This window comes from Periplaneta americana, chromosome 5, assembly GCF_040183065.1.
Source record: "Periplaneta americana isolate PAMFEO1 chromosome 5, P.americana_PAMFEO1_priV1, whole genome shotgun sequence".
Classification (NCBI taxonomy): Eukaryota; Metazoa; Arthropoda; class Insecta; order Blattodea; family Blattidae; genus Periplaneta; species Periplaneta americana.
The window spans coordinates 114,526,687-114,546,358 of record NC_091121.1 but is presented as its reverse complement, the minus strand read 5'-3'; the positions used below and the strand labels follow the sequence as shown (position 1 = coordinate 114,546,358).

At 35.4% G+C, this 19,672-nt stretch overlaps 1 protein-coding gene across 1 annotated transcript in view; it reads right to left on the bottom strand.

Moving 5' to 3' along the window:
* LOC138700434 (cytochrome P450 4C1-like) overlaps positions 1–19,672 on the bottom strand; it is a 41,801-nt gene that overhangs the window by 9,370 nt on the left and 12,759 nt on the right. Inside the window, exon 4 of the mRNA XM_069827051.1 lies at positions 17,769–17,948. Coding sequence (XP_069683152.1) covers positions 17,769–17,948 — 180 coding nt within the window. The remainder of the gene's footprint in view (positions 1–17,768; positions 17,949–19,672) is intronic.

Here is a 19,672-nt window from a genome sequence, read left to right as displayed (position 1 = left end):
ATACTGCACAACAATGCAGAAAAAATGATCCTAGTATAATGTGTAAACTTAAAGACGTAATTAAATAAAATAAGGTTTACATTTAATATGATATCTTCAGGAACATAAGCTTCATATAAAAAAGTTTCTCTTAGCACTGTTACGTAGTTTTATTGATGCATGTATGTGTTTCTGTACGACAGACAAAAAGGAGATTGTTCTAAGTTATGCCCTACTATAATTTGTAGTAGATCTACAGTTCAAGCCGTATACAACTGTGTTCGAAATATCGCGGATATGGATGTAACTCTGTAAGAAACATGCTCCCGAAAATACCTTTATTAAAGGATCATATTCCGATATATTGGACCACGGTTAAGCTATAATGGGGGGTGGAGGTAAATAATGTCTCCCATAACCGTGTTATATGAGGATTCTATGGTTTTGCTTTGCCCCCCCCCCCTAGGAAATGGTTCTCTCTCCGCCTATGGTTCAGGGGCGTATTTTGCGGACTACCGGGGCTACCGGCGGTAGCCCAAGGAAATTACAAAAGAAAAAGATTATAATATAACATAATGTAATAATTTTGTATTACCGTATTAGTTTTACCACAGTAATTAAAATTAAAGTAATTGTTAGATTTATATGCGCTCTCTGCTCTCGAAAGAAACAAGTTGTCAAGGCGGCATCACTGGAGAAACCGCTGCTGCGAAGGGTAGCCTGTGACTGTTCCGCTCACGTCGCACAACTCCCCGACCCCCACTCCCTTCAGTTTCTATCGTGCAATGTAGGCGGGTGAGTTGCCGCTCTCGTGATCGGTTTCTTGGAAGGCGCGAAGCAACAAAATCTTAGTACGCTAGCTCATTAATGTGATTGTGTTCTTGCAGTGCAGTATTTTAAATTTGTGATTTGTTCGAGTGTCTAAGAGTTATATTAATTGTGAATTATTAAGTTTTTAATTTCCCAATTAAGTGATATTGTGAAATATATGGCAGAACAAGTTTCTGGCGAGGTTTGTGTTGAAAATGACTGTGTAATAGAAGGTTTATTAAAAGTGCCTTTTAACCGTCGTACATAACAACGAGAAAGTTGAAATTGTGAAAATGGAAAGACCAACTCCTTAGTTAAATTTGTCCATGGACGTAAAAGAAAAACAGCGAGAGTACACACGCCATTTCACTTCAACATCATATGGTAAGTGGAATTGGTTGTGTGGTACTTCTAAACTGTCTAAAATATTTTGCTGGCCACGTTTGTTATTTAGCCGCGAAACTAATGTGTGGTCAAAAGAGGGGTTTTCTAATATGAACTCCCTTCGAAAAGCAGTCCTAGAATACGACAAATCAAAAGCTCATATTTGTAGTAGCATGAACTTTGCAAACTTTGGGAAGACAAGAATTGATTTACAGCTAGATAAGCGAAAAGCTCTACACATCAACCAACACAATGCTCTTGTGAAAAAAAAAAATCGGGAGATTTTACTGCATCTTATTAACGCAGTCTGCTTTCTAGGAAAACAAGAATTGGCTTTTCGGGGTCATAACGAGAGTGTGGAATCAGACAATATAGGGAATTGTATTGAATATTTAAGTTCCTTAAGTGAATTTGACCATTTACTGGCCAATCATCTTGAGAGTTCAACAGTATTTCGTGGTATTTCTCCCGCAATTCAGAATGACTTAATATTTGCTATAAGTGGGGTTATGATAAAGAACATAAAATCTGAAATAGAAGAAGCACCTTTTGTGGCCATTGTTGTTGATGAAACAAGTTACTGCTCTAATCAGAGTCAATTGTCCACTGTTTTAAGATACGTCGACAGTACTGCCAATGTTCAAGAACGGTTTATAGGATTCACAAATGTCAGTTCGGGCAAAACTGCTGCTGCTTTGTTTCAGCATGTGGAAGGTGTTATAGCAGAATACAATGTCGGCAATAAGTTAATTGCACAGACATACGATGGTGCTTCAGTTATGGCGGGAAATATTAATGGCTTAAAAACAAAAGTTCAAGAAAAGTATCCTCAAGCACTATTTGTCCATTGTTACAGCCATGTTCTCAATTTAGTTTTGCAACAAACTACTTTATCCATTCCAGAATGCCGCATTTTTTTCAAAACACTGTCGGATTTAGCTGCATTTTTCTCATCATCTCCTAAAAGATCAGAAAAACTCAAGGAATTTATGAAAAAGAAACTCCCAAAAGTAGCACCAACTAGATGGAATTTTACATCTCAGCTTGTAAATACAGTAAAGGAATACAGAGAACAACTGACTGCTTTCTTTGAAAATATCATTTGTAATGACTCTGAAGAAAACTGGGATGATGCTGTAAATGTGCAGGCTCAAGGATATTTGTATTTTTTCACACAGTTTCAGAATATATTTCTTCTTGAAGTCTATGCTAGTGTGTTCGCACATACAGATGTGCTCTACAATATTCTTCAGACAAAAAGTCTAGACATAGCATACTGCTTGCAAGAGGTATCAAAGTTAAAAAAAAAAAAAAATACTATATCCGAGTTCAGACATAATGGGTTTCCGTCCATATGGAGTAATATGGAAAATGAAAATTCTTCAGACAATACAATGGAACACCATTAAAGCGAAGAAAAGGAGATGATGAATTGAAATACAGGCAGCTGTACTACAGCATACTAGATCGTATGCACATGGAAATTACTGACAGATTTTCTGATTATGGAAAGCTTCAGTTCACAGATCTTCTAGATTCTCAAAAATTTTCTGTTTATAGAGAAAACTTCCCGAATGAGGCACTAAACAAATTATTTCAGTCCTATAACAGTCACTTTGATCAAGTACGTTTGAAAAATGAATTAAGTGTAATATATTCAGCAGAAGTCTTTGATTTTTCCATGAATTAATATTATCTGCCATATATGAAAACCAGCTGAACCAAGTTATTCCTGAAGTCCTTAAATTGGCAACATTAATTGTGACAATACCAGCTACGTCAGCATCGGTAGAAAGAACATTTTCTGCGTTGAAGAGAATAAAATCCTACTGTAGATCAACTCATACACAAGAACGTTTATCCGGCTTGGCACTGATGTCCATTGAAAAGTCATTTCTACAGAAACTTCGCAAGTGGCCCAACTGTAATTTCAAGGACGAAGTCATCAAAGTATTTTCGTCCCAATAAAGACGTCTGGAATTCACATATAAATAGGTAAGGAAGTTTATTATAGGGTTTTAAAAATATATTTTGTGTAATAATAGGGCCAGTGGTAGCCCAGACCCTTAAACCAGTATACGCCACTGCTATGGTTGAGTGTGTGGACAGCGGAAAGCACAGTCTAGTATATACAGTATGATTGATTGATTTGATTGATTTATTGATATAGTTCACAAGTACAAAATATAACAAAAGATCTATAAACAAATGTAGTTCTACATACTAAATATACAATTTCCTAGACTCATTATTTATTGCAAATCTCAATAATTTATTGGTTCAAACTTGCACATACGTCTGGTAGTATATACAGTCACGAAGCTTGAGTTGTGAGGGTGCTAGGAACAATAGACTGTGCCCGTACTATTTCTAATTGTCTGTAAAGAGGCGATATTAGCGATCCTAGTGGTTAGCAACTATCTATGGATGCATATTTACTACGTATTGAGCCTTCGTGACTGTATATACTAGACTGTGGCGGGAAGCGTGTTTAGTTACGAGTGGAGTGTTTATTGAGCGCATGTTATTACGCAGTGTTGCATTACTACACTTTTTATTGAATATTATTTGTGTTCGCTGTCAGTATGGTGACGTATAGTATTGTACAACGAATATTTCTAGTTGAGACGTTTTCCTAAAAAAAAAAAAAAAAAAAAAGAAAGAAATCGTATGACTGTACAGTTCACAAATTTCGTGACGCTGCAATGCCTTCGAGGCAATACATAACCAAGAAAATGGCGAGAAACAGGATCTGTTTTAAACAAAAAGAGAGAACTACAGAAGAGAGTATTAACAGAGGAGGAGAAGCTTGCAGATATTCAAGCAAGAATTTAAACCAGCCCGACGAAATCTTCACTCTGATAGAATGAAATCAGACGAGTGATATCTGAAATTTCAGAGGCGGAAATACAACGAATGTTTCGGAATTTTTTAACGTGATGCAACGTTTGTATCGAGAACGTTGGACACCAATTTCAACAGCTACTTTGGTGAAAGGTAAGATTTACATCAGTTTTCAAATTCATTCCTTAGGTAACTCAATAATTTAGCCCTACCCACGGTCGACTATAGTAGGTCGGAAGGTTCAACTTGGCAACACTGTGTCGCCTGCCGTTGTCAGTCATACTCACCATTATAACCAAACACTTAAAATATATGTTACGAATTATATATATATATATATATATATATATATATATATATATATATATATATATATATATTCCAACAAATTAAAGTTTTCCTTATATATATATTTTTTCAATTTAGAATAATGTCAACTCGTAATAAATGTTTTGTATATTAATACGAGTGTTTGTAACTGTTATACCGTGTCATTTTTTGCTTCTTATTTTGCAGGTTATCGTTTTGCATTGTTTGTAAAAAAATCTCATTATATTATTTACTAAACTCATACACAGGTCATAAGCGTGTATATTAAATACATTTTACCTTATGTAGATCCTAGGCCTACGTTGCTTTCCAGCCAGAATTAATGGGTTTATCGAGTTAGACTGGGCCACCTTCTTCAGACTTAAGTAGGGTAATGTCAATTTATGACAAGTCGCAATAAATAACTTACAAGGAGTAGTGTCTTTATTATTAGCATTTTTTAAGTCTTATTTCCAATTTCTATATCCAATTACATCATACATTATCCAATTACATCATGTGCAAAACTTAAACACATACTGTAGGCCTACAATTCCTAGGACTATAATACCTACATTTTACCTTATTTAGGCCTACATTTTTTACATTATTAACACAAGATTGGTTACATATTTACACAGATGACTCACTCATGAGTCCAGATGAAGGAGCAGGTGCCACTTGTCCATATTTTTCATTTTATAAACATGTTGGCAAATGTAACTTAAAATTTTGATGGTGAACTTGAAGCTATCTATGCCTCTCTCCAAAATCTTTTCCTTGGTTACAGAAATGCAAAAATATAGTTCTCTTATCTGATTCCAAAGCTGCAATCCAGGAAGTTAGTACAACTACTTTTGCTATATCAAGAAAAATTAAGGAAATCCATTGTATGTTAAGGTACATTCAAAATTTAAATAGCCTAATATCTTAGTTCTCCAATGAATCCCAACCCATTGTGGAATATATGGTAATCAGAAATCTGATATGTTGGCTAAGAAAGGAACTAGAAAAAACGTAAAGAAGAATTACAGTTTTCATATGAGTCCATAAAACGAGTTATCAAACGGAAAACTACCAGCAATTACCATACTAATTCTCCAAGTGAACATCAAAATTCAAGATGGAATAATTTACTACAAGATTTAAAATCCATTCCTGATCTACCACGAAAATCTACTGTGGCTATGTTCAGACTGATTACTGGTCACGACTGTCTTACAAAACATCTACATCGAATTAGCTTATTGGACTCTGCTAAATGTTTATTGTGCAATAAAGAAGATGCCATGGACATGGAATATCTAAAAAAAATCTGTGAATCTGTGGAAAATTTTATGGACCATACATCTAAATATTGGGAAGAAAGAAGGAGAATGACTTCACCGTTAAATATTGAGCATTAGACACACACACTTTTTACATCCTTTTCTAAAATGTTTGTAACTTTCTCTTACCATACACTGGTTTACTGGCAGATATGTTATCATTCCTGGCCTTTGAATAATTATTTAACAGTATGTTCGTAATGACGGAAAGTATTTTGTCAGCAAGTTCAGTATATTCCATACCACATGGGCATACATCATTTACAAAACCAGCATCACCACACAAAACTGTTTTGCAGAGTAACATCAACAATTTTTTCTGATTTCCACATTTTACAAATTGTTCTTCATTTGTACCCCTTGAAATCAATGCATTTACAATGCAGTAAGTATGCAATTTTTGCAATGTAAATTACAAAATCTGAAGGAAGAGTAAGTCCTCCTCGGTTCAAAGTGTCAAAATAAATATCTTGATTGCTGGTTTCTTTCCCTACCAAGTAATCAATACAAAGTGGACACTGTAACCTTGAAGATACCTTGAAAGAGGCATAACCTGATATGTACAAAAGGCTGGAGGTATCAGCTTCAAAGGTAAAAGTATCGGGATCTTGGATGACACTAAAAAATGGAGCTACATCTACAGTTTCATTCCTTTCTAGGTCTATATTTTCTGCTGCTTCAAATGTTTGTGAGGACCATTTTAGAATTCCATATTTAGCTGATTTTATACCTAAAAGAGATTTCATTCTGACTTTTTTTTCTGCCTCTAAGACCTGTACAAAGGAAACATTGTAGTTACCACCTGATAACTGCCTATAGCAACTGAAGCGTTGCTCGAGATTGTCGGTTTGTAACTTTCATGGCAGTACAAATTCCACATTAAGAGTTTGCAAACTGTATTGTATAAATTCAATTAACACAGAGGTACTCTGAAACAAAGCCCTGAAAGTATCAGGAGTTAAGCCACCTTCTCTAATGCACTCCCATTTTTGCAACCATTGTAAAAATTGTCTTAAAAATTTAAGGCGGGCATCTCCAACACTATAAAAGGGATTCGCCAATTCATTTCTTTTCACAGTACCCAACAACTTGGATTTCACGTTTACAATTGTCCACCACTGCAATATTATCAATACAAACTGACAAGTACCTGGACTTGACACAATACCAGATTGACTTTGAAATTCAGCGTTTAAAGCACTGTAAGTAGACTCGTGGAAAATATTGCAAACTAATGAAACTTTCTGTCTTTCTAAGTTGCTTGGGTACAGAGATTTATGATTTAATTTATGAGCAGGTTTCAAGAGAGGACTGACATTATTACCATAGTGATACAGTTGCTTAAGATCTGAAAATTTTGCAGCCAAAAGTGTGTCTGTGTCTTCAAAATCTGGAAAAATCAATGTTTGAGAAGCATCTTTTTGATTGATCCAGCAGTTTCTAATGTTCTTAAAAATATGAACAAAGTCGTGTTTCAAAAATGTCTTATATGGTGGATCAATGTCATTTGAAACATACCCTTCATTTGAACCCTGAAGTAGTGCCATCATATTTCTGTTTACTGTGCGATTGTCTGAAACAACAGAAAGTATATGGCACCCACACTTTCTTAATAAATCAATTACAACATTTATCATATCATATAAATCTTTGTCAAATTCTTTACTGGGTAAAGAGCAACAATTTCCCTGAAGTTACCAAATAGAGAAGAAACAAAAAATGCCTGGACAGTTTTAGCTTCAGTATTTTGCTGGTTATCAGCATATCCGAACAGTTGCCCTGATTTATAATCAATCTGTGGTTTGATATGCATTTCAACAATTTGTAAACTAACTAAACTTTCTCTCTCTGTCAAGTTTTTTATGGCATTTTTGAGAAAATGTTCATTGTTTGTCATTGAATTTGGCGATACTGAAAACAAAGAAGTCAAATGTTGCAAATATTTCATATGTGGTAAAACAATCCAAGATGTTTCTCGGATTGCCGCATGACAACTTGGAGAGTGCATATACAACATAAAAGCCCATAAAATATAATCAGTTGAATAATGTTTAGCTTTGCTACAAATTAAATTTAAATGTTCAATTGCAAATTTAATTTGGCTTTCAATGTTCGGTAGTATATCACTGGACTCTCCCAATAATAAAAGAAGTGAATTTAATTTGTTCGTAATAACTGATAGCACAGATTGGACACTTTGAGCAGTTACACAGTCTTTCTCAACAGACTCATATTTCTTCAAAATTTGTTCTAACTGAGACCAGCGGGTGAGTTTCATATTTCCTGTTAATATATCAAACAGTTCACTTCTAGCTACTATGTTCTGGTTGACACATACCTCACAATTCATATCATTATTTATTTTAACACTAACTATTATCTATGGTATGGTTTCGAAAGTGCACTGATGAAGTATTACGTAATAAATATTATAATAAATAAACCAACCCTTTAGCAACTGTGACTTTCCACTAACATTGTCGGTAAATGTAGAGAAGTCCTTAATAATGTCTTTTTCAAGAAAACCTTTTTCTTTTTCAGCATGTGCTTCAGTATGTCTGGCTCTTCGTTCTTCAAGGTCCCTCCACTTCTTTGTTTCTGGGGTTGACCAGGGGCGTATTTTGTGGACTACCGGGGCTACCGGCGGTAGCCCAAGGAAATTACAAAAGAAAAAGTTTATAATATAACATAATGTAATAATTTTGTATTATTAGTTTTACCATAGTAATTAAAATTAAAGTAATTGTTAGATTTATATGCACTCCCTGCTCTCGAAAAGAAACAAGTTGTCAAGGCGGCATCGCTGGAGAAACCGGTTGCTAAGTGAGGTAGCCTGTGACCGTACCGCGCACGCTGTCCTGTCGCACAACTGCCCGTCCCCCCCTCTCCCTTCTGTTTCCATCGTGCAATGTAGGCTGGACGAGTTGCCACTCTCGTGATCGGTTTCTTTGCAGGCGCGAAGCAGCAATACGCTTAGTACACTAGCTCATGAATGTGATTGTGTTCTTGCAGTGCATTATTTTAAATCTGTGATTTGTTCGAGTGTCTAAGAGTTATATTAATTGTGAATTATTAAGTTTTTAATTTCCCAATTAAGTGATATTGTGAAAAATATGGCAGAACAAGTTTCTGGAGAGGTTTGTGTTGAAAATGACTGTGTAATAGAAGGTTTATTAAAAGTGCCTTTTAACTGTCGTACATAACAACGAGAAAGTTGAAATTGTGAAAATGGAAAGACCAACTCCTGAGTTAATTTGTCCATGGACGTAAAAGAAAAACAGCGAGAGTACACACGCCATTTCACTTCAACATCATATGGTAAGTGGAAATGGTTGTGTGGTACTTCTAAACTGTCTAAACTATTTTGCTGGCATGTTTGTTATTTAGCCGCGAAACTAATGTGTGGTCAAAAGAGGGGTTTTCTAATATGAACTCCCTTCGAAAAGCAGTCCTAGAATACGACAAATCAAAAGCTCATATTTGTAGTAGCATGAACTTTGCAAACTTTGGGAAGACAAGAATTGATTTACAGCTAGATAAGCAAAAAGCTCTACACATCAACCAACACAATGCTCTTGTGAAAAAAAAAAATCGGGAGATTTTACTGCATCTTATTAACGCAGTCTGCTTTCTAGGAAAACAAGAATTGGCTTTTCGGGGTCATAACGAGAGTGTGGAATCAGACAAAATAGGAAATTATATTGAATATTTAAGTTCCTTAAGTGAATTTGACCATTTACTGGCCAATCATCTTGAGAGTTCAACAGTATTTCGTGGTACTTCTCTCGCAATTCAGAATGACTTAATATTTGCTATAAGTGGGGTTATGATAAAGAACATAAAACCTTTTGTGGCCATTGTTGTTGATGAAACAAGTTACTGCTCTAATCAGAGTCAATTGTCCACTGTTTTAAGATACGTCGACAGTACTGCCAATGTTCAAGAACGGTTTATAGGATTCACAAATGTCAGTTCGGACAAAACTGCTGCTGCTTTGTTTCAGCATGTGGAAGGTGTTATAACAGAATACAATTCGGCAATAAGTTAATTGCACAGACATACGATGGTGCTTCAGTTATGGCGGGAAATATTAATGGCTTAAAAACAAAAGTTCAAGAAAAGTATCCTCAAGCACTATTTGTCCATTGTTACAGCCATGTTCTCAATTTAGTTTTGCAACAAACTACTTCATCCATTCCAGAATGCCGCATTTTTTTCAAAACACTGTCGGGTTTAGCTGCATTTTTCTCATCATCTCCTAAAAAATCAGAAAACTCAAGGAATTTATGAACAAGAAACTCCCAAAAGTAGCACCAACTAGATGGAATTTTACATCTTGGCTTGTAAATACAGTAAAGGAATATAGAGAAAAACGGACTGCTTTCTTTAAAAATATCATTTGTAATGACTCTGAAGAAAACTGGGATGATGCTGTAAATGTGCAGGCTCAAGGAAATTTGGATTTTTTCACGCAGTTTCAGAATATATTTCTTCTTGAAGTCTATGCTAGAGTGTTCGTACATACAGATGTGCTCTACAATATTCTTCAGACAAAAAGTCTAGACATAGCATACTACTTGCAAGAGGTATCAAAGTTAAAAAAAAAAAAATACTATATCCGAGTTCAGACGTAGTGGGTTTCCGTCCATATGGAGTAATATGGAAAATGAAAATTCTTCAGCCAATACAATGGAACCACCATTAAAGCGAAGAAAAGGAGATGATGAATTGAAATACAGGCAGCTGTACTACAGCATACTAGATCGTATGCACATGGAAATTACTGACAGATTTTTCTGATTATGGAAAGCTTCAGTTCACACATCTTCTAGATTCTCAAAAATTTTCTGCTTATAGAGAAAACTTCCCGAATGAGGCACTAAACAAATTATTTCAGTCCTATAACAGACACTTTGATGAAGTATGTTTGAAAAATGAATTAAGTGTAATATATTCAGCAGAAGTCTTTGATTTTTCGAACAAACCTATCCGTGAAATATTATCTGCCATATATGGAAACCAGCTGAACCAAGTTATTCCTGAAATGCTTAAATTGGCAACATTAATTGTGACAATACCAGCTACGTCAGCATCGGTAGAAAGAACATTTTCTGCGTTGAAGAGAATAAAATCCTACTGTAGATCAACTCATACACAAGAACGTTTATCCGGCTTGGCACTAATATCCATTGAAAAGTCATTTCTACAGAAACTTTGCAAGTGGCCCAACTGTAATTTCAAGGACGAAGTCATCAACGTATTTTCGTCCCAATCAAGACGTCTGGAATTCACATAAATATGTAAGGAATTTTATTATAGGGATTTTAAAATATATTTTGTGTAATAATAGGGTCAGTGGTAGCCCAAACCCTTTAACCAGTATACGCCACTGGGGTTGACAAATAAGCTGGCAAATCAGGAAAAATTGTAGGGAGTGCTCGTGTTACTAACTCCAACCTATCTATAGGACGTTCCTTCCACTCTCCCGACGAATCCTTGTATTTTTCCACTTTTATTACACAGTAGCGGCTGGTGGTCAAAATAATGAGTGTGCTACAATCTCTATATCGGCCTACTGTATACACTTATATGCATTTATCTTAATTTGAGACTCGCCTAGTGACGAAATATGGAGTTCCTTCCTACTGCAAAAGTTGTCAATTACCCTGGTGTTAAACGTTAAATCCCTCCATCCTGGACATTATACTCTTTTCTATTGACAGTATTGCAAGAGCAGTGAGGCGATCCTGGGACATAGTGTTCCTTAAAAACGTTTTTATGCGTTTCAAGCAAGAAAAACATCTTTCTGGCTCAGCAGTGGTCATTGGTGTTGTAACCAAAATATTTAACAACTTCGTTACTTCACAGAATGGATCCCGTGAATTGTTGGAGACTATGTTTTGTAACAATTGAACAGCCATCTATATTTCGGAAGTCGGATCTTCCGTATAGAACTCCAAGTTGTGTCTTTAACATTCTTTTGTTCAGTACAGTATAGCTGTTGACAGCAACTTCAAGTTCGCGTTCAGGAAAATTATGCAAAAAATTGTCAAAAAATTCGCTGTTTAACAATTTTGTTGCGTCTAGGTAGCTTAAAGATTGGAAACGATGAGTAGTTTCCTGAATTATACGGTTACATACCTCCTTGGCATCAATTTTCTGGGATTCAATTTTCCGTCGCTTGCTGATTGAGTCAGGAGGTACCTCAAAAAACTGTTAGATGGCAGCAGCAGTCGAACATTTGAATTACCAAATACATTGTACATAGTTCCGAGTTCCTCCACAAACAAGCATTCTTTCCTTACGCTTTACTTTTGCAATCTCCAAGCTGTGTTGTGCTGAAGCTTACTACAGCACTTCCCCGCGTAAAAATAGCCAATCAGAGCAGTTATTTCAGCTTCGCACATGCGCATTAACTGTCTACATTCTCATGTAAGTTTTGAGTAGCACAACGAACCCCCTGAGGCACCAAAGAGCGAAGAGCGAAGACTAAACACTCTATAACGCGTCATGAACATAACAACGGGAAATTGTCAAATGGCAGATCAAATACTATGGTATTGCAAACACTTTATTTGAGCAAAAAATATCATTGTGCTGTAGCACTGTAGCACATAAGGACGGGCCGCCCCTGTTATTACATCTTGTTCATGAAAATGGTGTATGCAAACCACAGCCCACTTTGAAGGTTGCCAGTGCTTGCGTGGTATTTTTCTTATCCAGGCTTGGCGAAGTTTCTCTTCATTTGGGAATCTGAATACTGGAACATAACCTCCTTTGCTCGGATAATTTGAAGTGCAGTTAGGAACACAACATTTATCTGGCATTATAATTAATGCATTCCTGAAAAAAAAATGAATAGTAAAGCAAAACGAGCCAATAGGTAATATTATATTAATAAAATAGAGTAACATATGCATAATACATAGGATTTGACTTTAAGAATGTTTGTTATTGTTTTTTGCGTGTTTTAGTTCTGTTTTAAAATTATGTTTTTACCTACCTTATATAAATATGTATATATTGTTACTATTTCTTCTGCAGGTTCATTGATTTAAAGGCGAAACACACGTAAAAAAACTCACCATAAATTGCAAATACTCTTAAATAAGTGTAAACAAAGATTAAACTGCATATGCCATGTGAGTTGGTCGATGCCTGATGTACATGTTGCCAAGTTTCAGCGTTCCGACCTTCTACTAAAGTCGACAGTGCCCTACCGTAATGAAACTGAATGCTCGGCCCGCTTGCGCTGCTATAGCTGACCGATGAGTCGAGCAATGGATTGAGTGCAATCTGTTCCCCGACGTCCCCTGTATAGTGTGGTAACTTTTCACTGCCTTTGTACAATCGGTATTGTACAGTATTCATCTTCCTATTTGTTATAAATTCCAGGTTATGTTTTATATTTGCTAAGATTGATAAAGCTGAAGTTTGAGATAATCTAAAATGTGTTACAAAATCTGAGTCATCGTAAGCAACATGGCGCGTTCTTTTAGCCACTAGGACGTCTTCTTTTATACTCTTGGCCATATTCCTCATCACTATCACTCTACGTGCTGATGCTTTATCCACTAAGCTGAAAACCCGGGTTTAAATCCCGGCGCCGGAGAGAATTTTTCTCCGTTCCATTACTCTTTCTTCGTATAAATTTTTGTAGCTAAAAACCGAGATAAAATTTTTTACCGACATTGGTGAGTGCAGCCCTTAATGAGTAACCTAGAGGTGATGCATCATCCAGATGACTGGCGATTATTTATAGATTCTTCGAAGTTATTTGACAAGCATAGTTACATCATAATGGTAATGAATTGCTATTTACTATGGATTTCCATTCTGTTGGCCTTAAAGAAACTCATTAAATTATGGCTAAGATTGAGCGTGTCTTTTAAAATATCAGGATCGTTTTGGAAGGTATGCAGTGACCTTAAAGCAATTGGTTTTTTGCTTTGTGTGTAAGGGGTCTTCATGAAATATTGTTGTGTTTTGTGTTTGTTGGATAATCATGCTACAGAAAAATATTATGTGGAGCAACAGTGGGCAAGCGGAAGGAATGTGTTACGGGAAAAAGTAATGTAAAAGAAACGCTATTGGTTCTGCCAGATAAGGGTCTTCGTCCTCCGTTACACATAAAACTGGGTTGATGAAGAACTTTGTTAAGATCCTCAACAAGAACGGCAGTGGATTTGCGTATTTGCAAGGCGTGTTTCCATAGTTAACGTGTACAAAACTGAAAGAAGGGATTGTTTTTATCGAACCTTAAATCAGGAAACTCATAGTGGACAAAATGTTTGAAAAATATTTACAAAGAGTTGAATTAGCAGCTAGGCAATTATGCTGATTTTTGTTGTTGTTAATTTTGGTGTTATTCATTTATTTGTTTTTTTTTTCTAATTTAAAAACAATATAATTTTTTTGCTCGGGCCATAAATATTGCATGTTTCCTTTTGGGAATAGTGGGCACAAATGGGCCGGTTCTTTCTTTTACTTATTATTTATATACTTTTTCTTTGGTTTTCAGTAGTTGCAAATATTTTATTATAATTTACATTTAACAGAAATAGTTTTTAATTTACTATGAAGTGAAAACTTATTGAATAACACATCATACACATATAATAGTTATTCATGCAACAAGTGGATAATCTTGATGATTATGGCATGAGTGAATGTTTGTCACAGAATGATAGTGAGTGCGATAGTTTTCACGAGTGTTAATAATAAGATTATCCACGAGTTGGATATAACAATTTATGGCATCTTAGCATTATAAATTGTAGGAAATAAACTATGAAAGAAATTCGGGATTCATAGCTGACAAACTGTCTTCATAAGTTCGTATCGATTAGTTGCGCCTGTCATTGACATTGAGTAAAGAGAAATGGTTGAGCTTGCAGGTTATGTTACAAATATTTTATTTTGTTAATATAGCTTCTAAGAACCACAGAACTGTTTTATGTGATATTACAAAAGTGATACAAAATTGTTAAAGATTGAAAATAAATGATACGTTACTTTGTGTCCTGCATTTCATTTCTTGTTACACGGCGCATAGAAGATATTCAGATGAAATGCATGCATCCCGATCCAAGCATTCCGGTATTACGTCATAGTGAATACATCATTGCTTTTATCGGCATGTGTGCCATAATAAGCCAATTATGAACGATATTCGATGTAGTAACAACCTGTTTATATAGATAGGATGGCATACAAATATTTATATGAACTGAACTGAAAATTGAATGAAAATTTCTCTGAATATTTTCTAGCGTCTACTTTGAATGAAATCCAGCAATGGAATTTTGCACTTATTACATATAATTCTTGCATTTTTTTCATAAACCATAAAGTAACTGTTTACCATTATTTATGTTATGACTCCACCATATCTTCGCGAAATCAGTGATCCTTTTGTCTACTGATTTTGCAATATGCACAGGTCTTCCAAGACATCCCCTTTGGAAGCATTTCTGGAGGTATGTAAGACAGGCTAAATTCAAGTAGACCTACTGTAGTTGGTTTGTTTTGCTTCTTTTTGCCCATCTACGCAGTTGCCATACATTATTTACAGAGGAACTGAGTGGAATGGAAAATAACTTCTGATACCACTTTTTGCCCTAACATTGACACACATCTTTGCAATGATTCGTCCATTTTATCCATTCCTCCCATACACAGTATGTGTTATACAGTACGACATAAGATGACTGGATTTTAAGCATATGTTTTTTGTTTGCTTGACTGTACCATTTTGATTTTGTTACTGGAGATGACCCTGTTTCACTGAGGCACAGTTACAATATTGCTATCATGATAGCTGTCAAGTGTAATGACTAAATCGGCTTCATTTACTAGATCAACAGACCCTCTCGGTTGCTTAAGTTACAGGGTTGCCAGATGTCCCGATTTTCATATAAAAAGCCCGTGTCCCGCTTCGATTCGAGGCGAGACGCAAGAAGTTCCTCCTTTAGAAAATTAACATCATTTGTATAATTTTATCGTTACGTAGTAACTATTCTTTTAGGCCTAAATAACTAAATTTAATTTAAATTAAGTTTCTTAACAATGGAGATTTGTACATTGCAAAAAGAAGCGAATATTTGGTAAGTGTAAGGTCTATGACAGCGAATTCGGTGGTGAATTGGGTGAATATGATATTTCTAAACATTTAAAAATAATAAGAGACATTAATCAGAAAATGCATGGCATACAGTGTGGAAAAAAGCTTGTTGAAAATGCTGAAGTCCAGTGATAAATATGTAGAAAGCTTTGAAAATATATACCGCATGTGTTTGGAGCAGTAATATGCTAAGTCACAAAATAAATAGGAATTTAGGTATCGATTAATTTTATGTCACTGTTACCAATTAATAAGCAGCGAAATTTAAAATATTTTGTCACATGTGATGCCATCTTTTGGAATTTATGCTTCACAATTAATAATAAACAGCTGGGGAAGTCTATGAGACAGAACTACTATTAAATCATTAAGTTAATAATTATGCATACCATATTATTGCCACAAGCTCTTCAGAAAGATGCAAGAGAAACGTGATGTAACTTACAGCCAGATAAATATTGTTTTATACTTTGGTTACCTACAATATGTTTATTTTTTATTAAAATTGCAATTTTGAGATTCGTATTTGTTTCACCTGCATGTAAAGGAATAATTTTATTATTTTTGTACAGCCATGAAAATGTCAACTCTGCCCATATTCATATCACTCTTCCTTTAAGACAAAACGTAAGTACTGTATATGACGGAAAAAGGATATCCCTCCTTGGTAGGTATAAAATCTGGCAACCCTGGTGGTCATTGAGAGGAACTGATGGTAATAATTTGAAATTTTTGCAAGAAAGTAGTATGAGTTACAATTTTAGTGTCATATTTTATTCCCTTAGTACTCTTTGAAAACTTATTATTCTTGGCCACTAGCAATTTCATTCATTCATTCATTCATTCATTCATCCATCCATCCATCCTCCATCCGTCCGTCCGTCCATTCATTCATTCATTCATTCATTCATTCATTCATTCATTCATTCATTCATTCATTCATTCATTCATTCATTCAGTGTTCTGCCCAAGGGCAGATCTTTCACTGCAACTCCAATGTTTCCTATTTTCTGCCCTCCTCTTTGTCTTTTCATGTGATCCATATATCTTAATGTCGTCTATCGTCTGATATCTTCTTTTGCCTCATACTCTTTTCCCGTTCACTATTCCTCCCAGTGCATACATCAGAAGGCAGTTTTTCTCAACCAGTGACTCAGCCAATTCCTTTTCCTCTTCCTGATCAGTTTCAGCATCATTCTTTCTTCATCCACTCTTTCCAACACAGCTTCGTTTCTTGTTCTGTCTGTCCACTTCACATGCTCCATCCTTCTCTATATTCACATTTCAAATGCTTCTACTCGCCTCTCTTCACGTCTTTGTAATGTCCATGTTTCTACCCCATATAATGCTACACTCCACATAAAGCACTTCATTAGTCTCTTCCTCAGTTCTTTCTCTAGAGGTCCTCATATGATGCTCCTTTTTCTATTGAAAGCTTCCTTTGCCATTGTTATTCTCCTTTTGACTTCTTGGCAGTAGCTCATGTTACTGCTTACAGTACACTCCAAGTATCTGAAGCTGTTCACTTGCTCATTTAGAATTCGCAAGTTTACCTTCTTTACTTTTATTCCTATGACCATGATCTTCGTCTTATTGGCATTTATCTTCACTCCAATGCCATATCATCAGCAAATATTACACACTTTATTCTTCTTCCTCCTACTATACTAGCAATTTATGGAATTATGATTAGGCCTATTATTATTTAAAATTTTTGTGCTTTAGAAGGAAGAATAAGTCCAAGACTACAGAGTTTATACAGATTCTCTTTTGATTTAATTTCTGTATTTTTTTTTTGCTCTTGTATCTAGGCCTATATTTTAATTTGGTGTTTTATTACTTTTTATTTTATTGTAAATTTATTTCTAATCTATTCTAGGCGCTTCAAATCCGTTCTTATAGCACATTTAGCGTTTTGTGGCTATTGATTACTTCCTAGTGATACGACATACTCGTACATTAAAAAAACACTTTAAGGCATTTAAACTTACCCAAACAACTTCTTGGTCCAGCACTAAAAGGTAAGTATGCATACGGATGGCGTTCACGCACCCTCTCTGGAAGGAAATTGTCTGGGTCAAATTCCTCTGGATTGGGAAAATATTCCGGTTTACGATGAATAAAGAAGATCTGAATCCAAACTGATATTCCAGCCGGTATTGTGTATTTTCCTAAGGGCAAGAAAAGAGAGAGTTAGTATATTTGGAGAACCAGTACTCTGTATTTTTAAAGTCAGTGAATGGGGAGCTATCCATTTCATAATCCTAATCTTAATAACTTACTGGTGAAATGAATGAAGCTCGAGAATATGAAGTACTCCGGGCAAACTGTACTAACAGCTTTTTCGTTAACTTTCTCGAAGAGTTCGCTTATGATGAACTTATAATTGAGTGACAATTTGATTGTTTATGGTATTTTTGAAAACGAGTATAAGTCCACTTCATGGATATGAAATGGAGTGTCAAATGAAATAAGTGAGGTAAGTGTATTTTCTTACTATGCTATTCTAAAACTCACAACATTGTTATTATTAGGGCTAGAATATGTAATAAAATGGTTAAATGTATACATAATCTGGGATTCAAGTTTTCAAAATATGGAGTAAAATGTGGACTACAATTTTATAAAAATGGTACAAAATAATGTAAAGAAAATTTGTATAGTATCAAATTTACATACTTAGAAAAGATCTTTCATACTTACATAAGATCGTAATTTTACAGATGATGACTTAAGATCTGGTGGAATTTTAACTGTTCAACACTCCAAATTAACAAATATATAAACCACATCGAAGACTCACTCAAAGTTCATACACAACTGTTGATGGTTCGTGAACTACAGAGCAGAACATGTTAGAGGAAGCAAAAAGAAAGCTTGCCCATTTGACTGATGCGCAGAGAACGATATTCGGTCCTCGTGCCGCCATGCTCGTTACAGGGCTGCTATGAATTACCTAATGCTGATTACAGGGCGCATTCGAAAGCGCAGTCTTGAGCTGTTCATATCGTGGAGTGTTTTGTGTAGAGCATGTAGAAGCCAGCGTGTGGGTTACGGTACTTTTTCTGAGTTTTATTCCTGATATCAGTAGGCTAGTTTTATGTAGTTCAAAGTGTGTTTGTTAAATAACAGAGTTCTGTATAACATTCTATGTACTTAACAATGCCCCTGTTTCGCTCTAAATTAGGAAGTGCTAATAAAACGTTACACAGTCAAACCAGGGAATTATTTATAACGTTCATAAATTTATGGAAAACGAAACAGGCTCCGCTCGTAACATAAGGCGTATACACAGATTAAAATAAACCGACCATAGTATCTTAGTTATCGGAAGATTTTAATAAAATCACATAGTGTTTTATTACAACGTCTAATATCAATTATTACACGATTACATATTTCTTATAACATTTTTGTCATTTCATTCAGTGATTTTATGTGTAAAAAATTCGTGCTTCTATATTTTCAACAATGTTATGTTACTAGTTACTCTGCAACAAGGTTTACGTTACGTTACAAGCGCTGTGATAAATCTCACTCGAAACATCAAGCCAGCAGACGACTGAGAACTGCCAATCGAAGCGAGGTCGAGTGCACCCGAACATTTCCGAAAGTTCGCGCAGCTTTCCGTGGCAACCTCTTCTTGCGTCACCTTCACAGTTAAAGTCTTAAACCTGAACACTCCTCTGTCTATGATAAAAGGACTTCACCAGACGACAACAGTACATTGATTGTTGCAGCTAAACCCAAAAGCCCGAACACTCCTCAATCAATGGTAAATGGACTTGACCAGGCGACAACCGTACATTGATTGTTGCAGCTAAACCCTTAAGTCTGAACACTCCTCTATCAATGGTAAATGGAGTTGACCAGACGACAACCATACATTGATTGT